This window comes from Suillus paluster (assembly GCF_016628075.1).
Source record: "Suillus paluster strain FC165 chromosome Unknown EDB91scaffold_8, whole genome shotgun sequence".
Lineage (NCBI taxonomy): Eukaryota > Fungi > Basidiomycota > Agaricomycetes > Boletales > Suillaceae > Suillus > Suillus paluster.
Genome location: NW_024537568.1, coordinates 795,425 through 810,722, shown reverse-complemented (window position 1 = coordinate 810,722; position 15,298 = coordinate 795,425). Strand labels below are relative to the sequence as shown.

General features: G+C 48.8%; 5 protein-coding genes across 5 annotated transcripts; 2 read left to right on the top strand and 3 right to left on the bottom strand.

Annotated features, from left to right (window-relative positions):
• Positions 1-94: 94 nt before the first annotated feature.
• On the top strand, positions 95-4,251 carry EDB91DRAFT_1312470 (FACT complex subunit SPT16; the record flags this gene model as incomplete). Its single annotated transcript, XM_041325125.1, has 16 exons — positions 95-160; positions 222-341; positions 402-542; positions 596-829; positions 883-1,089; positions 1,141-1,341; positions 1,391-1,555; positions 1,609-1,733; positions 1,786-2,230; positions 2,286-2,456; positions 2,513-2,822; positions 2,876-2,991; positions 3,046-3,521; positions 3,577-3,712; positions 3,768-3,966; positions 4,019-4,251. The coding sequence occupies 16 exons, from the start codon at positions 95-97 to the stop codon at positions 4,147-4,149; spliced, it is 3,243 nt and encodes a 1,080-aa protein (XP_041181104.1). The 3' UTR covers positions 4,150-4,251.
• On the bottom strand, positions 4,010-5,695 carry EDB91DRAFT_833339 (uncharacterized protein). The gene is made up of 3 exons (XM_041328547.1): positions 5,543-5,695; positions 5,433-5,493; positions 4,010-5,374 (listed from the first exon to the last, which is right to left on the bottom strand). The coding sequence occupies exons 2-3, from the start codon at positions 5,452-5,454 to the stop codon at positions 4,353-4,355; spliced, it is 1,044 nt and encodes a 347-aa protein (XP_041181103.1). The 5' UTR covers positions 5,455-5,493; positions 5,543-5,695; the 3' UTR covers positions 4,010-4,352.
• A 45-nt stretch (positions 5,696-5,740) lies between these two features.
• Positions 5,741-11,769, top strand: EDB91DRAFT_1112377 (uncharacterized protein). Its single transcript, XM_041317801.1, has 20 exons — positions 5,741-6,099; positions 6,151-6,513; positions 6,567-6,878; positions 6,929-7,569; positions 7,621-7,737; positions 7,795-7,815; positions 7,868-8,152; positions 8,210-8,327; positions 8,380-8,465; positions 8,516-8,593; positions 8,642-8,756; positions 8,811-9,220; positions 9,271-9,569; positions 9,620-9,850; positions 9,903-10,020; positions 10,071-10,201; positions 10,254-10,493; positions 10,540-10,643; positions 10,695-11,086; positions 11,140-11,769. The coding sequence occupies exons 1-20, from the start codon at positions 5,832-5,834 to the stop codon at positions 11,389-11,391; spliced, it is 4,581 nt and encodes a 1,526-aa protein (XP_041181102.1). The 5' UTR covers positions 5,741-5,831; the 3' UTR covers positions 11,392-11,769.
• EDB91DRAFT_1344748 (uncharacterized protein) lies at positions 11,458-12,583 on the bottom strand (the record flags this gene model as incomplete). The annotated part of the gene is made up of 6 exons (XM_041325815.1): positions 11,458-11,482; positions 11,536-11,694; positions 11,748-12,093; positions 12,156-12,267; positions 12,331-12,342; positions 12,395-12,583. The coding sequence occupies 6 exons, from the start codon at positions 12,581-12,583 to the stop codon at positions 11,458-11,460; spliced, it is 843 nt and encodes a 280-aa protein (XP_041181101.1).
• A 379-nt stretch (positions 12,584-12,962) lies between these two features.
• EDB91DRAFT_1112369 (uncharacterized protein) lies at positions 12,963-15,195 on the bottom strand. Its single transcript, XM_041317800.1, has 11 exons — positions 15,001-15,195; positions 14,849-14,919; positions 14,733-14,776; positions 14,589-14,665; positions 14,442-14,539; positions 14,183-14,388; positions 14,071-14,132; positions 13,960-14,020; positions 13,690-13,906; positions 13,535-13,639; positions 12,963-13,486 (listed from the first exon to the last, which is right to left on the bottom strand). Exons 1-11 carry the CDS (start codon positions 15,029-15,031, stop codon positions 13,208-13,210), a joined length of 1,251 nt encoding a protein of 416 aa, XP_041181100.1. The 5' UTR covers positions 15,032-15,195; the 3' UTR covers positions 12,963-13,207.
• Between the last annotated feature and the right edge of the window lie 103 nt (positions 15,196-15,298).

The window sequence follows — 15,298 nt, the reverse complement described above, 5'->3', positions numbered from 1 at the left end:
ACAAGAAATTTCCCGCCTTTAGCGCGCGCTCTCCTCTTGCTCACCTGCAGCGCCGCTCGCCAGTTCATTCTGTCAATCGCCGCTTATACCTACCATGCAGGTCCAGTTAAACAAACAGCTAATCGGTTCCCGCCTAAAAAATGTCTACGATGGTTGGAGGGTACGCTTTCAGCTAGTTCGAGTCAGGGTTGTCTTGTTAATGAGCTTTCTCTTGTTTTTAGAATGCGAGTCAAAATGACGAGTACGGCTCGATAGCAGATGCAGAAGCTCTCTTGTTACTGTCCGGAGACCCCGCTGGCGAGGATGAACCCTGTGAGGAAAGGGACTGCCTTCCAGGTGAGGTTCATTAGAACACTAGGAATCACGTCTCTGCTGTGTGGCTTACGCGCCAATTCGTGTAGACTTGGTTGCTCGGTTATGAGTTTCCCTCCACGTTGCTCCTCTTCCAGAAGGACAAGCTCCTGATATTATGCTCGGCTAGCAAAGGTGTGTATTGTCTCATTCGATGCGCGACGATCTCACATTTTCAACGCGACACGTGGGTTTGCAGCCAAGTTCCTACACCAAATAAAAGAAGGGAATCCCCCCGTTCCAGTCGAGATACTCGTGCAAGCAAAGGCGAAGGAGCAACCCTAGTGACGCATTACCAAAATTCGTGGAGGCTTACACATCGTTCAAACGCGTTGGGAGTTTGCTGAAGGAAGCGTGCACGGGGAAGTTGATGACGGAGTGGGAGCAGGGCATTTCAAAAGCCGACAACAAACCCGAATTGGTCGACATGGCCCCCGCGTTGTCTGCATTCATGGCTGTCAAGGATGAAGAAGAGATGGTGTGTTCACGCATTGCATCTGTTGGTCAAGGCTCTTCTAATGCGCAGCGCAGAAATGCATTCGTACTGCAGCCAATCTTAGTTCCACATTGCTCGTTCACCATATTGTGTTGAAATTGGAGATGATTTTGGACAAAGAAGCCAAGATAACCCATGAGCAATTTGCGACTCAGATAGAGGCGCGAATTGGGTCGGGTGAAGGTGATGATGCCAAAGGACCCGATATGAAGGTGTGGAGTAAAGGGCGGGGCCTCAATGATGTGCGTCAACTGCTCTTTCAAACTCGCTCATATACTCATTGGGCATTTTAGGTCGATTGGGCATCGACGGAGTTCTGCTACTCTCCTATCATTCAGTCGCGGTCAACGAGCACTGGCTATGATTTGCGATCAACTGCGGAGTCATCCTCGGATACAATCGCACACAAAGGCGTTTTCCTCATCGCCGTTGGTATGCGATACAAAGGCTACTGTGCCAATCTCGGGCGGAGTATCATTGTTGACCCCTCGAAGGTCGGTACGAATGATCTTCCTTTCTTGCTGGTCTCATTCCGTCTTACAGGAACAAGAAGCTATCTACAACTTACTTTTGTCGATGCAGAACGAGATGCTCAGGGAAATCAAAGACGGCGTTACTGCACGTGAAGTGTATCAGCGGGCGTTGGACATCGTGAAAAAGGAAAAGCCAGAGCTTGAGAAGAACTTTGTCAAGAACGTTGGGTATGGAGTAAGTAACCTTTGTCAATCGGGTGCCAATAAGTCTCAAACCAACTCTTTCAGACCGGCGTGGAGTTCCGTGATTCTGCATACTTGCTTTCTCCAAAAAACTCTAAGCACCTGAAGACGGATATGGTTTTAAATGTGTCTCTTGGCTTCTCCGACTTGCTTGATGACAATGGCAAGAAGTACGTCTCAATACTTTGGTTTATGGCAGTTCTGTTTACGTATACGTTTCAGATACGCGCTCCACATAGTTGATACTATTCGCGTTGGCGCTGACAGATCAACTCTCTTGACTGAAGGTGCCAAATCCACCAAAGATACACTCTTCTTCCTGAACCCCGAAAATGACGTTGAGGTGGAAGAAGACAAGCCGTCCAAAGCACTCAAGAAGCCTCCTGTGAAGCCTTTGGTAAACGGTTCTCCCATCAAGAACAAGACAGTCGCTGGCAAGGTGTTACGAAACAAGACGCGTAGCGCCGCTCAGGAGGAAGTTTTGATGACGGCGGCCGCCAAAATCAAGGACCACCAGCAACATCTGCATGAATCCCTCCAGTCTGCTGGATTAGCGAAGTACTCCGAGGGGCCTAGCGGTGGCGGTGAAAAGGAGGGTAAAACCTGGAAGCGCTTCCAAAGTTATAAGGGAGAAAGTGCACTGCCGCGGGAAGTCGAAAGTCTCCGAGTGAGTAGATCAACTTACTAGTTGGAACTTTTTAGGCTAAGGAAACACTGTCCAGATCTCCGTAGACCGCAAGGCTCAAACAATTGTGTTGCCCGTGCATGGATTTGCTGTACCTTTCCACATCAACACCATCAAGAACGTGAGCAAGAATGATGAAGGGGATTTCACGTATCTCCGCATCAACTTCCAAACCCCTGGTCAGCTCGCCGGGAAGAAAGATGATACGGTGCGTGTGGATTCAGAAACCTCAGTGTTCTCGAGTTTGAAGACATTCCCGCCCAGCCTTTTGAAGACCCTGATTCCACCTTCATCCGTTCGGTCACCTATCGGTCAACTGATGGCCATCGCTTCGACACCATTTCCAAACAAATCACAGACCTAAAGAAAGAGGTCAACAAGCGTGAGCAACAGAAGAAGGAAATGGCGGACGTTATCGAGCAAGATATCCTGGTTGAGATCAAAGGTAGACGTGCGCACAAGCTTCCTGAGGTATTCGTCCGCCCTGCCCTTGACGGCAAACGGTTGCCTGGCGAGGTCGAGATCCACCAGAACGGTTTGCGCTACCAGTCTCCGATGGGTTCGCAGAAAATTGGTATGGTGTCTCATTTCTTTATGCGGGGTATCGTTAACTCGCGTGCTCCTCAGATGTCTTGTTCACGAACATCAAGCACCTCTTCTTTCAACCTTGTGACAAGGAACTTATGGTCATTGTACATATTCATTTGAGAGCACCCATCATGATTGGGAAGAAGAAAGCCCATGTATGACATCCCATTTTCAGAGAAAGTGTATCTTCTGACGCGGTTTGTATCCAGGACATCCAGTTCTTCCGCGAGGCTTCCGATGTTCAGTTCGACGAGACCGGGAACCGGAAGAGAAAGCACAGATACGGAGATGAGGATGAGATCGAGATGGAACAGCAAGAACGAAAGCGAAGGCAGATGCTCAACAAGGAGTTTAAGCTCTTTGCCGAGCGAGTAGCCGAGGCGGCATCGACGTCTATGAGTGAGACACTCGAAGTCGATATCCCCTTCCGTGAACTGTCGTTCGAGGGAGTACCATTCCGCACCAACGTCCGACTGCAGCCCACAACAGAGTGTCTCGTGCATCTCATTGACCCTCCGTTCCTCGTTGTCACACTCAACGAGATTGAAATTGCTTCGCTAGAACGTGTTCAATTCTCGCTGAAACAATTTGATCTGGTACTTATCTTCAAGGACTTCACCAAAGCGCCGTTGCACATCAACTCGATACCAAGTGGTCAACTTGATGACGTGAAGAATTGGCTAGAGTAGGCGTTTATATTGCGATTAGTGAGACATTGATACTGATAGAAGTGTCTGCAGCTCAGTCGATATTCCTTTGGGTGAAGGCCCAGTCAACTTGAACTGGGGCCCTATCATGAAGACCATCAATGAGAGTCCGTACGACTTCTTCCAGCAAGGCGGTTGGCGAAGTTTCCTCGGTGGGGGTGACGCCGATGTAAGTTCTTAGTTGTGATCGTCCGTGTTCGTGGGAGCTGAAACACCGTTCCCAGAGCGATGCAGATCAGGATTCGGACAGCGAATCCGAGTTCGAGGCAGATCCTGAGGAATTGCAGTCTGAGGAGAGCAGTGCTGATGCCAGCGAGTATGATGGCTCAGATGCGAGCGACGATTCAGGAAGTGGTTCCGCTTTTGATGATGAGAGCGATGATGGCGACGACTGGGAAGAGCTAGAAAGGAAGGCTGCTAAATGTATGTGCACTGGCCTTCGTCCTTCTTTTTTGATCCTTATCTGTAAAACCAGCCGATTCCAAGCGAGCCGCCGAGGCAAAGGGAACTCGCGGTGATTCCGATTCGGACGATGATCGACCCAAAAAGAAAAAGGCTCCTGCTAAACCCAAGGCGAATGCGAATGGCAAAAGCAAGAAGCGGTGATCCGTGACCAACTTTGTGGATTGTTCATGATTTCTTTGCGATGAATATTGTATCTGTTTAGCATTTTATTTTCTGCTTTTGCTTTTCGGCTGTACCATTATTGATTCAAATGAGGGTCGATACACGTACATATTGCGTACATAGTGATGACATCGATATTGAGACTCGGTACTCTAATCCAGTCATGGCCCCGGCGGTCAAACTCATTGCTCCTTATCCACCACAGGAGTTTGGCTATTTATTCTCGCTTCTCTAAATGACAGTACGCCAGCTATGGCTGCTCCAGGGCCAAACGCCACTGAGACGAGTGCATGCCAAAGGAAGAGTAAAGCGACTTCCTTCATGCCTTGAGCGAACCAAAATGTCACAAGAAGGGTCGACCCTACTCCGAACACTGCATCCCACTGGATGACAGCGGCAACTCCTTCGGCTAAGGACAAAGGATGCCGACTCAGTGCCAACTGTGGCACCAGGACCTTCTGGAATTGCTGGATGTCAAAGAAGAGTGGCCACGTGTAGTAGATGTGGAGGATAGCAGACGTGACGAAGATAAGACCATACATGGCCTGGATAGTAACGTAACCGGATTTCACGTAACGGGAAGAAGGGCGGATGATGAGGTGTAGAAACTGCGCGAACGCCATGATGATGGGGTAACCTTGCCATAGTGCAGTGGATATGGTATCTTGAAATACAACCATACACACCGTCGGGATGATGTAGCCAACTACCAGGGCAAAGAGTAAAGCTTCGGCACTGCCCTGGGTAATTTTTGTTGCGCGACCTTTGACGGGGCTACCGATTGCTGCTCCACTCAGAATAAGCGCGACATAATAAACTGGCATGATGACCGCAAAACTGAACAGCTGGAAGAGCACGCCAACAGCAGCAGGCATTCCAAGGAAGATAGAGCGTTTTTCACGTGCAGCTTCGACGAAGGGTATCATTGTCACTGCAGCGAGGGCAGTGAAGAGCTCTGCTACGAGAGGTCGATAGGCCGGGTTCAGCAGGGCCTTAAAGAGCGCGACAAGTGCGCACATGCGATAATCGAGGTCAGGATAGCCTGTGTATGCCAAGCGCAAAGGGTACCCTTCCGTTCCGATTGGGGCGCTGCAATGTTCGCGAAGTTGCAGTCCTGTACCGCTTTGGTACATGTGACGGCCAAACACGATTTGCATTGCTACATAACTCATTGGGAGGAAGATTGCAGTAGGTAGGACACCTCCTGATGATGTAAAAAAAAGTCCATAAGCCAGCACCACGAGTATCTCAGTTGAACTCACGAAGAAATATGTTGAATGCCATCGTATTCTGCGAGGAATACAGGCGATATTTAAATTATTCCTACAAGCGATTAAAAATGTAGACAGGAGTAGCAATGAAATTGAACTACCTTTCCGCAAGACACGTCTCTGAGGTCAACGAGGTGATCAGACTGCAGCTGTAACTGTGATAGTGGCTAGCAAATGAAGTTCGAATCGAAGTGCCTGATCAAGGTTAACTTAGGATGCTAAAAATAGCTAGTGACACAGGACGTCACAGGACGTCACAGGAATTGTCACAAAAATATGACTTCGTGTCAAGATTATAAGTAATACGTACGCGAAAGCGTGTCACTGAGGTTTTAACAACACTGCTTAAAAGCTTGGGTTGTCCCGACAGAATTTTGGTCATAGTCATCCATGACTACCCCCGTAACTGGCTGTCAGGTATCGAAGAAACATGTCTTGCTGTCAGAGATCCTGGCAGTGACCTCGGTCATGCGCAAGAATTCGCGGTGGGCATCAGGAGCTCATACACTCACAGCAAGAGACTCCGCGTTAGCAAGAGACCTTGGCCTGCGTAGGTCCACTCCTAGTACAGACATTCAAAAGAATGGGAGGCTCTCCCAAGAGGCAGACCTAATGGGCGGCTTCCAGGAGCTGAAACGTACTATCTGGGACGTCGACGGTGGGTGTTTGCTCGCTGCACAAGTATAACAAACTTCAATAACTTTAACAGACATCGAAACATTACCTTTGCCTGGGCTTATTGGTCCCTTCTTTGCCCTAATTCGATCACCTTTATCTAACGGACCTATAACGTCTGCTGCACTCTCTGCACTCCACAGCTTTTTTGTCTGCGACCTAATATCCGCAAACTCGATATCTTTGGAGCTTGCGCTCGTTGAGCTCAGTAGCACAGTTTCACACTGCAAATTCGAAGCCAGTGATTCTTCGGGAGATGAGGTTGTCCTCTTGAAGATAATGACTGTGATACATGATTGTATTGTCACAAGTAGTGTGGGTGCGTTCCTCGGGGACGTCGAGATTTGCGAGATGTTGGAGACGGTCTTAACGACAGCATGTCAAATGAGGCTGAGCGGTGTGTTGCAGCCTTTGTTTCATCCATTGTATTCGCTTACTCTACATGACCAGAGATTTTGCGGCGTTCCGCTGAGTCGACTATGATTTCAATCGTCAGGGCCATTTTTGGTCGTCTGCATGCTCTCGATCCTGCTGCTGAGGAAGCCAGACTTCTCGTGAATGAAGAGGACCCTCAGCACGGAGAAATTAGCATGTCTGTATCTACCAGCGCCACTGGTGCCGGCGATTCTCTGTCGCAGGCGTCAGAAGGAGTCCCCTCGTCCACACAGGAGAATGCAGCAACAGTCACATTGGAGAATACTGAGGATTCTGTAGCACTTGAGGTTGAGGACCCACCCCACATACTTTCAACACCACGACCGTGTAAGCCTCCAAATCTAGGTTCATGTTCCATACACTCAACGTAAATGTAGATGGTCTACCAGCTCTTCTGGAACTCCTTCGTGTGCTTGTCAACATTTTGGATCCCAACGATCAAGTTCACACCGACTCAACTCGCCTGACTGCGCTTGGAATTCTCAATGCTGCCGTCGAGACGTCCGGAACAGTTATGGGCGACTATCCTTCCTTGTCAGGCCTGATTCTTGATCCTGGATGCAAATACCTCTTCCAGCTTGCACGCTCCGACAACTCTTCTGTCCTACAGGCTGCTCTACGGACTACCACAACAGTGTTTCAGACCATGCGAAAACACCTTAAACTTCAACAAGAGCTTTACCTCGCCTTCAGCATTGACAGACTGGCAGCTCCCCCACAATTGAAACCACTAAGCTCCAAGAAGAACAACAATCCTACATCTCCACGTCCCGGAACCCCTGCAACTGGAACTCCCATCCTGGGACCAGTTGACACTGAACTTGAGCTTGATAAGGGTAGCCCAGTTCCATCGCGACCCCTGGTTCAGCCTGCCCGTGGAGATACCCGGGACCTGATGTTAGAAACACTCACTCAGCTCTGCCGGCATCCTAATTCTATGGTGGATCTCTACGTCAATTATGACTGTGACATAAACTGCGAGAATCTGTTTGAACGTCTGATTGAGTTTCTCACAAAGGTCAGTCGTTATGACAGAATCCGTGCACTTGTTGAAATTCTTGCGATGTAGGGCGTATACCCATGGCAATATTCGTCGCCGTCGGACGCACAACAATTACATTCCCAATATCTATGCTTGGATCTGTTGCTTGCGTTCGTGAATGACATGACAGCGCGAGCTGAGGGTGTTTGTACATTCGCTATTCGGCTTTGTTCATTGTTCTGATGTGCTTTCAACTTTCAGCGAAGTGAACCATGGCTTTCCGTGAGTGTTCATCGCCTCCATCCTCAACCATGCAGGTCATAACATAGCATAGGATTCCATTTTACCAGACTCGTTGATGCAAGACAAATCTAGGAAGAAGCTCGTTCTCGCCGGAGCAGCACGCTTTAACTCCAAACCAAAACTTGGCATTGCGTTTCTTGAGGAGAACAAGCTCATATACTCTGACCTGTCTCCAGAGGTATCAAGAACACGCAGTCTTGCTATCTTCTTGAAGAGCTGCACGCGCTTGGACAAGCGACTGCTAGGAGATTATATCTCAAAACCAGATAATTTGGAACTCCTGAAGGAGTTCCTTGGGTTGTTCGACTTCAAAGATGTGCGGTGGTTCCCACCTATAACATTCATCGCAATAATGATCACTCACAATGCGTAGAAACCAATTGCAGATGCCATGCGCGAGATGCTGGAGACCTTCCGGCTTCCCGGAGAATCTCAACAGATCGCTCGGATTACAGAAACTTTCGCTTCGATCTACTTCGCATCTGGGCCAGGTAGAGTCCCAAGCTCAAGAAATGTGCAACTAATTTATTCAACGGATGACAGCGGAAGTCAAGACAGAAGATGCGGTATACGTGTTGGCGTACTCCGTGATCATGCTCAATACTGATCTTCACAACCCGCAAATACGAGTCAGGCATTTACAGTTCTTAAGCATTTTCTTCATCTCACAAAGCAACAGAAACGTATGACCATAGAGGACTATCAACGCAACCTGAGAGGCGTGAATGATGGCGCAAACTTCTCGCCCGAGTACTTGGTGGGTGGCTTTCCGCTGTTCAATATTTGTATAGCTCACTCCCAGCAGCAAAACATTTACGACTCCATACGCAAACGTGAAATTGTTATGCCTGAAGAACATACCGGCCAGCTTGGCTTCGAGTACGCTTGGAAAGAGCTACTCGCCCGTTCGCGGCAAACGGGTAGGTTGGTTCATGCATGAATGGTGGTTGTCGTTGTAACTGGATCCCTCATAGGTCCGTTCTTGATGTGCAATTCGGCCTTGTTTGATCTGGACATGTTCAAGACCGTTTGGAAACCATTGATATCCGCCATCGCCTACGCGTTCATCAGCTTTGACGATGATTATGTTATTCAACGGGCAATTTCTGGTTTCCGTCAATGTGCCACGCTGGCAGGCCATTTCCATCTTCCGGATGTGTTCGATTTCGTGGTCGTTTCACTCTCGCAAGCGACTAGTCTATTATCTGAAAATCTGCCGACACAAGTTCCTAACTATCCAGTGGTTGAAGTAGAGGGACAATCAGTTACAGTCTCGTCACTATCAGTCAAGTTCGGTACGAACTTCAAAGGCCAGCTGGCAGCCGTTGTGCTTTTCAATATCGTGAACGGGAATGGAAACGCCCTGCGCGAGGGCTGGACGCAGGTGAGTTAACACGTCAGGCAAAACTTTCCTTTGCTAATCATGAGAGACAGATTTTCGAAATGTTCCAAAACCTGTTCATCCATTCATTGCTCCCCACGCGCATGCTCCAAATGGAGGACTTCTTAGGTGGCGTCACAATGATCCCCCTTCGCGGGGGCCAACCTTCGCGACCAGCACCGCGTAGTGATGGGGGGTTGCTATCAGCACTGTCCTCATACCTCATGACCCCCTACGGTGCTAGCTCCGAGAACCTCGTTCCTGAGGCTACAGACGCAGAAGTAGAGAGCACGATGTGCACTATCGATTGCATAACATCATGTCGGTTGGATGAGCTTTACGCGCAGACCATGTAGGTCTCACTTAACTGATGAGCATTGTTTCCTCACAACATTGTCACAGACAACTTGACTCGGAAGCGCTTGTAGCCGCAATCCGAGCACTGGAGGCTCTTGCTCATGAGCGGACAATCACGAAATGGAAACAGGAGTCGGATGAGCTGACCACCGCGTTCAACACACCGTCCGCAGGAGATGGCACATTTACTTTACCTTATGACCCTGCGTCCGTTTTTCTTCTCGAGACCATGGTCAGCATCACCTGTCAAACTTCGCGGTATATCGAGGACTTATGGCACGCACCTCCATTTTCATTGAAATTCCTGATGTTTCTAATTGCTTCTCAGGCCGATTCTATTTGAGCATCTGTCGGCATTGTTGTCAGCATCCACGCATTATAGCATTCTGCTCATAGAGCGTGCCGTTGTTGCATTGCTTCGGTTGTGTCTTATTCTTGCTCAAAAGGCAAGTCATCTGTTTCTCCACGCAATCTTCCGTAACTGAATAGCCGATAGAAAACCCTTCGAGATCAAGTCTACGTGTCGCTTGATTTGATTGCGGGGCTTCCCCCAATAGTAGCCAATTCTGTTGCCGAGCAGATTGTTGCAGGCGTAACTTTGATTCTTCAGAACGGCGACATCGTTAGGCACGATCATTCTTATGATGACTGCGTATATATCGCTCATCAATGTCAACAGTTCGCAAACCGAGTGGAACCTTGTCTTCGCGGCCCTTCGGTCAACGACTTCTCATCCGGAGGCTGCTCGCTCGACATTCAACTTGATTTTGGGTTTCGTCACTGACGGAGAGTCGCAATGGGTGACACCAGATAATTTCAATGGTCTGATCGCAATCTTGGATGAGTTCGCGACGTCTGCTGGTCATTCGATCACGGTTCCCCAGAAAGGACGACGTGTTCGTTCGCAGCCACCACCCGAGTAAGCGGTTGTTGTCCGTATTGGCCCCCTATTGATATTTTTCCAGCACACCACCTATCGAGCGCGGGAGGCGAGCGATTGATATCCTTTTTGATATGAAAAGGTTCATTTTACCCTTTACTCAGTCTGCTGGTTTGCGAACGGATCAAGGTACGTGACTCCCGACCACAAGTTACTCTTGACAGTTACCACGTAATACAGTCTGGCGCCAATACTGCCTGCCTTTGGTGTTGTCGTTAGGCAAGCAGTCGACGAACCCCTCACGACTGGTGCGGCACACTGCTATTGGCCAGCTTCAACGTTTGTTACTTGGTCCTCGATTTGTATATGACGAAAACGACCATGCTCAAATCGAGGAGATCTTCAACAGCGTCATCTTCCCCCTTGTTGATGAGCTCCTGAAACCCCAAATACAGCAATACGATCCACAGGGCATATCGGAGACTCGCTTAAGAGCCTCGGCCTTGCTTTGTAAGGCGTTCATGCACTTTGAGGTCCGGGAGAGTCATACGAAATCAGACATGAGAATCTTGTGGATCGAGATTCTGGATCTGCTAGACAGGCTGATCCACGCCGAGAAGACCGAGCAGCTGGTAAGCCTTCCATTGATGCTTCACATTACGCTCGGTTCTTGATGGAATCCTAGTACGAGGCGGTCTCGGAATCTCTCAAGAACGTGGTACTTGTAATGAATGCAGCGAACATTCTCATCCCACCTTCTCAGGATGACCAACGTGATGAGCACCAGCGTACCTTGTGGGCAGCTACGCAAGCCAGGCTAGAACGTTTTTTGCCAGGATTTCTGGCAGAAGTGATACCGACTCCACAGCTGCAGCTGCCACCTTCAACTCCCGTCCCAGCGTCAATCCCTGCAGTGCCTGCTACTTCCACGGTTTAGGGTACAGGTACATTTTTCGGCTACTAGAATAATTTACATCTATAACAAACAAAATTGGTCGAGTCATCAGAAGAATTTCATTTTGGATGTCCTGGGATGTTACCCGTCAAAAATACGCATGCCTTACACGGGAGATCTGCTGACCTGACACGTGCGTAGATAGCCACAAGTGCAGCTATCGGCGCAACGGTATATGCCACAAACCTCACTACCAGGTAGCTATGAGATGTCACCCACGTGGACCATGCACCGCCAAGGTGAGCTGTGATTAGGAGAAGAGGGAATAGGATGTAGCCAGACAGCCTGCGAAATGTGTTATCAATCTTTGTTGGCACCCTCCTGATTACCCACGTTACCTGTGGTATTTCCATATCATCTTGGCCTTCATACCGCCTCCAAATGCGGCACCTCCGAACCACACACTTCCACCGCCAAGGATTACCTGTCCCATGAGCCACACGACCGAAACAAGTCCGAAAACCTGTGACAGGATAGTAAGAGATGAGAAAGACGAGAAGATCAATAAATATACCCCATGCCACGTCGCGAAATGTTTGTGTCCTCGGTTGAATTTCTGAATTTCAATCGCTAGGGTGCCCAAGGCGATGCATGGCACGCCGACAGCAAGCATTGTCCTCTGGTGTCGTCGCAGACCAGATGCTTTAGTTTTTGGGTGTGCGGTTGGCTGGAGGGTCAGGATCCCTGAAGACGAGTACTGAAGTGAGCTTATTTATACTCATGCGTGACGGTCAAAGTATGTGCACCATATGTGAAGCAGCCAATTCCTAAGCTCTGAAGTACCGGGTGGACAGAAAACCATCCCAGTGATGTAGGGTCGTTAGTGAACACTATAAACCAAGTAATGCATACGAAGACCTTGAAACGTCCACTCAGGGGTCAAGCTCGGTACATGTCACAAGAGTAAGTTATACGCCTCACCAGTATGGAAGCCTGCCATGATGTTAAATGAGTTTTTATAACGGCACGAAGGACATGCACGTACAAGTGCCCCATATTTAAAGAGTTTGTCCCCCCGGCGTCCTTCGGATTTCTCGGCGCTGCCAGAGCCCATGGCTGGTGTTGGGAGGGGCAGATGGTCCACTGAGGTTCCGGGATGACCGCTGGTGTCTAGTAGTCGGTACTCTTCGTCAGATTCCGTCAGTTCATTGGAAGTACGCTCCGAGTCTGGCATGGTGGAGATAAGGTGAGATGGCGAAACGCGAAGTCTAGGTGGCGCGCTCTGAAATGGGCGCAGCTACCCGGGGCACTGCTCAAACCTCCGCGTCGAGTTCCAGTCTAACTCTGCATAGAAAGCCCAGCTAGTACTAGTCTGGTAGTGCCACGTAAATACTTGGTAGAGCCCGCAGTGCCGCACTAATGCGCCCGCCCAGAGACCAATTCATGTATATCCGTGTACTTACGAATTCGAATCAAGGAGAGTTAGAACTTAGAAGATGGGCAGCCAGGTCACCAGCCTAACCCTATTGGTACGAACTGCTGCTTGGAGATAAAAAAAAATGACGACCAACCAATTTGAGCTACTGCGGGTTCGGAAGCTTCCACTCATCCAATACAACACGATATTAATCCATTATTGACCAGAGTATTAGTGAGTATGTATAGCGAACAAGCAAGATGCAACGAATATGAACAGTGACATGATGGGTGATCACGGTGCGTGAAAACATGGATACGACTATAAAATGCAACAGAAAAGGCTAACAAAAGCAAAAAAGAAAAAAAATTCCAGGTAGAATCACAACAAAGCAACTCATCAAATAAATGCTACAGCACCGACGGTTGCCGATGAGATGGTCTAACGGCCCTTGAGTGCGGGCCAGGAGCCCTCCGCTTTCCACTTGTCCACAACTTCGCGGAGCGCGTCGTGGGTGAACTGAGGACGAGCGAGCTTGTATCCGATGACTGTCTTGATTTTGCTGTTGTTGTAGGCAAGTTTGCGTCGTGAAAGGGCCCATTGGTCCATGTAGGCATCGAGTGGGGTCTGTACGATCGGGGGGTTGGACGTCTGAAGCATTTCAGTCCAGGTGCCAACGTGATGCTCGTTAATCTCTTCGACGATGTCGTCCAGTTTAAGCTTCAAGACGTCAACAAAGCTTCGGTGATGTAGTGGAGACAAGCATACCTTGGCTAAAGCATTTTCAAAGAACGAGTAAAACTCAAACGTCGTTCCGAAGAATTCTGTGATCATCGATCCGCCCTTAGCCATAGTCATATCTGAGTCGTCAACCTGCGTAAAAGATAAGAAAATATAAACCCCAAAAATGAAACCTTGCGCACCAAGTTAAAAACAGGCGCCATGGGTTGTACGTCAGATGCGCACGCGCCATCGATCTCCTTAACCTTGGATTTGTCATTATGAAAATAAATTTTCTCTCCTGCAGTTATATTTGCTTGCTGACGGCCAAGGGAAGCCATCCACTCTGCACATGCCCATAGACCGCCTGATACATCGTCTATGTGAACTGTGTTGACACCGTCTTTTCCCGGGCCCCATCTGAAAACGGTGATGAGGGGGATTTGAGCGGAGAAATAGGTTTAGACCCTCACGGTGTTTTCATAGGTTTGTTCATGTAACCGTAGATTGACGCAACGGTAATCACTAGGGCATCTGCCAAGAACGTCAATCTGATGTTGTTGGAAAAGGGAGGATAAATTTACAGAGTCCGTATTCGACGTAAGGGCCATACACGAATCCGATTCGCAGGACGACAAGAGGAAGGCTGGATATCGAGTCAGAAATGGTGCCCTAGATACGAATTCATGAACCTACTCCTCAATAGAAGCTAGCATTCGGAGCGTTTCATGCCACCACACATCTAATGGTCGCACAGGCTTGACGTCTTCCTTCTCGTCATGAGGACCCTTGTCTGATGTTTCATACACGGGTTGCTGTAGTCGTACGTAAGATTTGACTTTTCTACGGGCTGCCTCTAGACCGATGATCCGAGCGACGGTGAAGGTCAATTTAATGGCGATCTACAAGGACGATGAGAAGGATGGCCTATGTTAAGAGTAGAAACACAACATACGACTTCACTGCGGTCATGGTTGACTTCACCAGTGAGATCAAAGACGTAAGAGTAGGGGGCCTTGCCAGGAGGGGGGTCGAAGGCAGATGCGACAACAGCTTGAAAGAGATCATGAATGATGTAAGGGAACGTATCGTGTGGACATACATGGAACAGTTAAATTAGCTTGGCGATATTCAACATCGGGCTGAGCCAGGACCTTTGGGAACTCAGCACCCAGATATCTAATAAATCGCCGATCAAAAGTCAATCGGGCGCAAAGGAAGGAAAAAGGTAGTGAAATTCACGCACGTGGTGGGCGGATAAACGGAAAATCTATCGACGATGCGAAGGTGCTATTATAGACCGATGGAAGCGGTGAGTGAGATGGCCTATCGATGAGAGCCAATCGGAGCGATCTAACGTACCGAAACGAGTCTCTCCCCCCCAGGTGGGACTAACAATGCTGCGAGTGCTCGTGAACAAGTATTTAATCCTCCTGTACAAGTAAATTTGAAAAAAGTACATAGGTGTGAGTCTGTCAGTGAGTGGGTGGAGGACGAATGGCGGTGCTAGTTACCGAAAATGATAACGGTTGGCTTTTGAGACATGTGGTGGGGGCTATGGATGACGGGGAGGAGGAGAGAAGGGGGAGGAGGGGGGGGGGGCTGAAGGAAGGCTGATTTATTTCACTAGCAGTGATTCGAGATTAGGGTGATTTATATGCCAAAGTTTTATAGTATGTTATTACTGTACCCGACCGCGTCGCGGAGGCAACCTCGAGAGAAAGAAGCTCATTACTCCGTTATGTAATCCATAAACTTTCATCCGAAGAACTTAATAATAAAAAAGGAACCGCAACCGCGCCCCGCGATCCT

Coding starts and splice junctions, on each gene's coding strand:
- EDB91DRAFT_1112369 (XM_041317800.1), bottom strand. CDS start 15,031: ATGTCTCAAAAGCCAACCGTTATCATTTTCG. Junction 14,666..14,732: donor TCCGTTTATCCGCCCACCAC/GTGCGTGAATTT, acceptor GCGATTTATTAG/ATATCTGGGTGCTGAGTTCC. Junction 13,487..13,534: donor TTGAAAATGCTTTAGCCAAG/GTATGCTTGTCT, acceptor GACGTCTTGAAG/CTTAAACTGGACGACATCGT.
- EDB91DRAFT_833339 (XM_041328547.1), bottom strand. CDS start 5,454: ATGGCATTCAACATATTTCTTC. Junction 5,375..5,432: donor GGCATTCAACATATTTCTTC/GTGAGTTCAACT, acceptor TTACATCATCAG/GAGGTGTCCTACCTACTGCA.
- EDB91DRAFT_1112377 (XM_041317801.1), top strand. CDS start 5,832: ATGACTACCCCCGTAACTGGCTGTCAGGTATCGAAGAAACATGTCTTG. Junction 7,816..7,867: donor GAAGTGAACCATGGCTTTCC/GTGAGTGTTCAT, acceptor AACATAGCATAG/GATTCCATTTTACCAGACTC. Junction 11,087..11,139: donor CCGAGAAGACCGAGCAGCTG/GTAAGCCTTCCA, acceptor ATGGAATCCTAG/TACGAGGCGGTCTCGGAATC.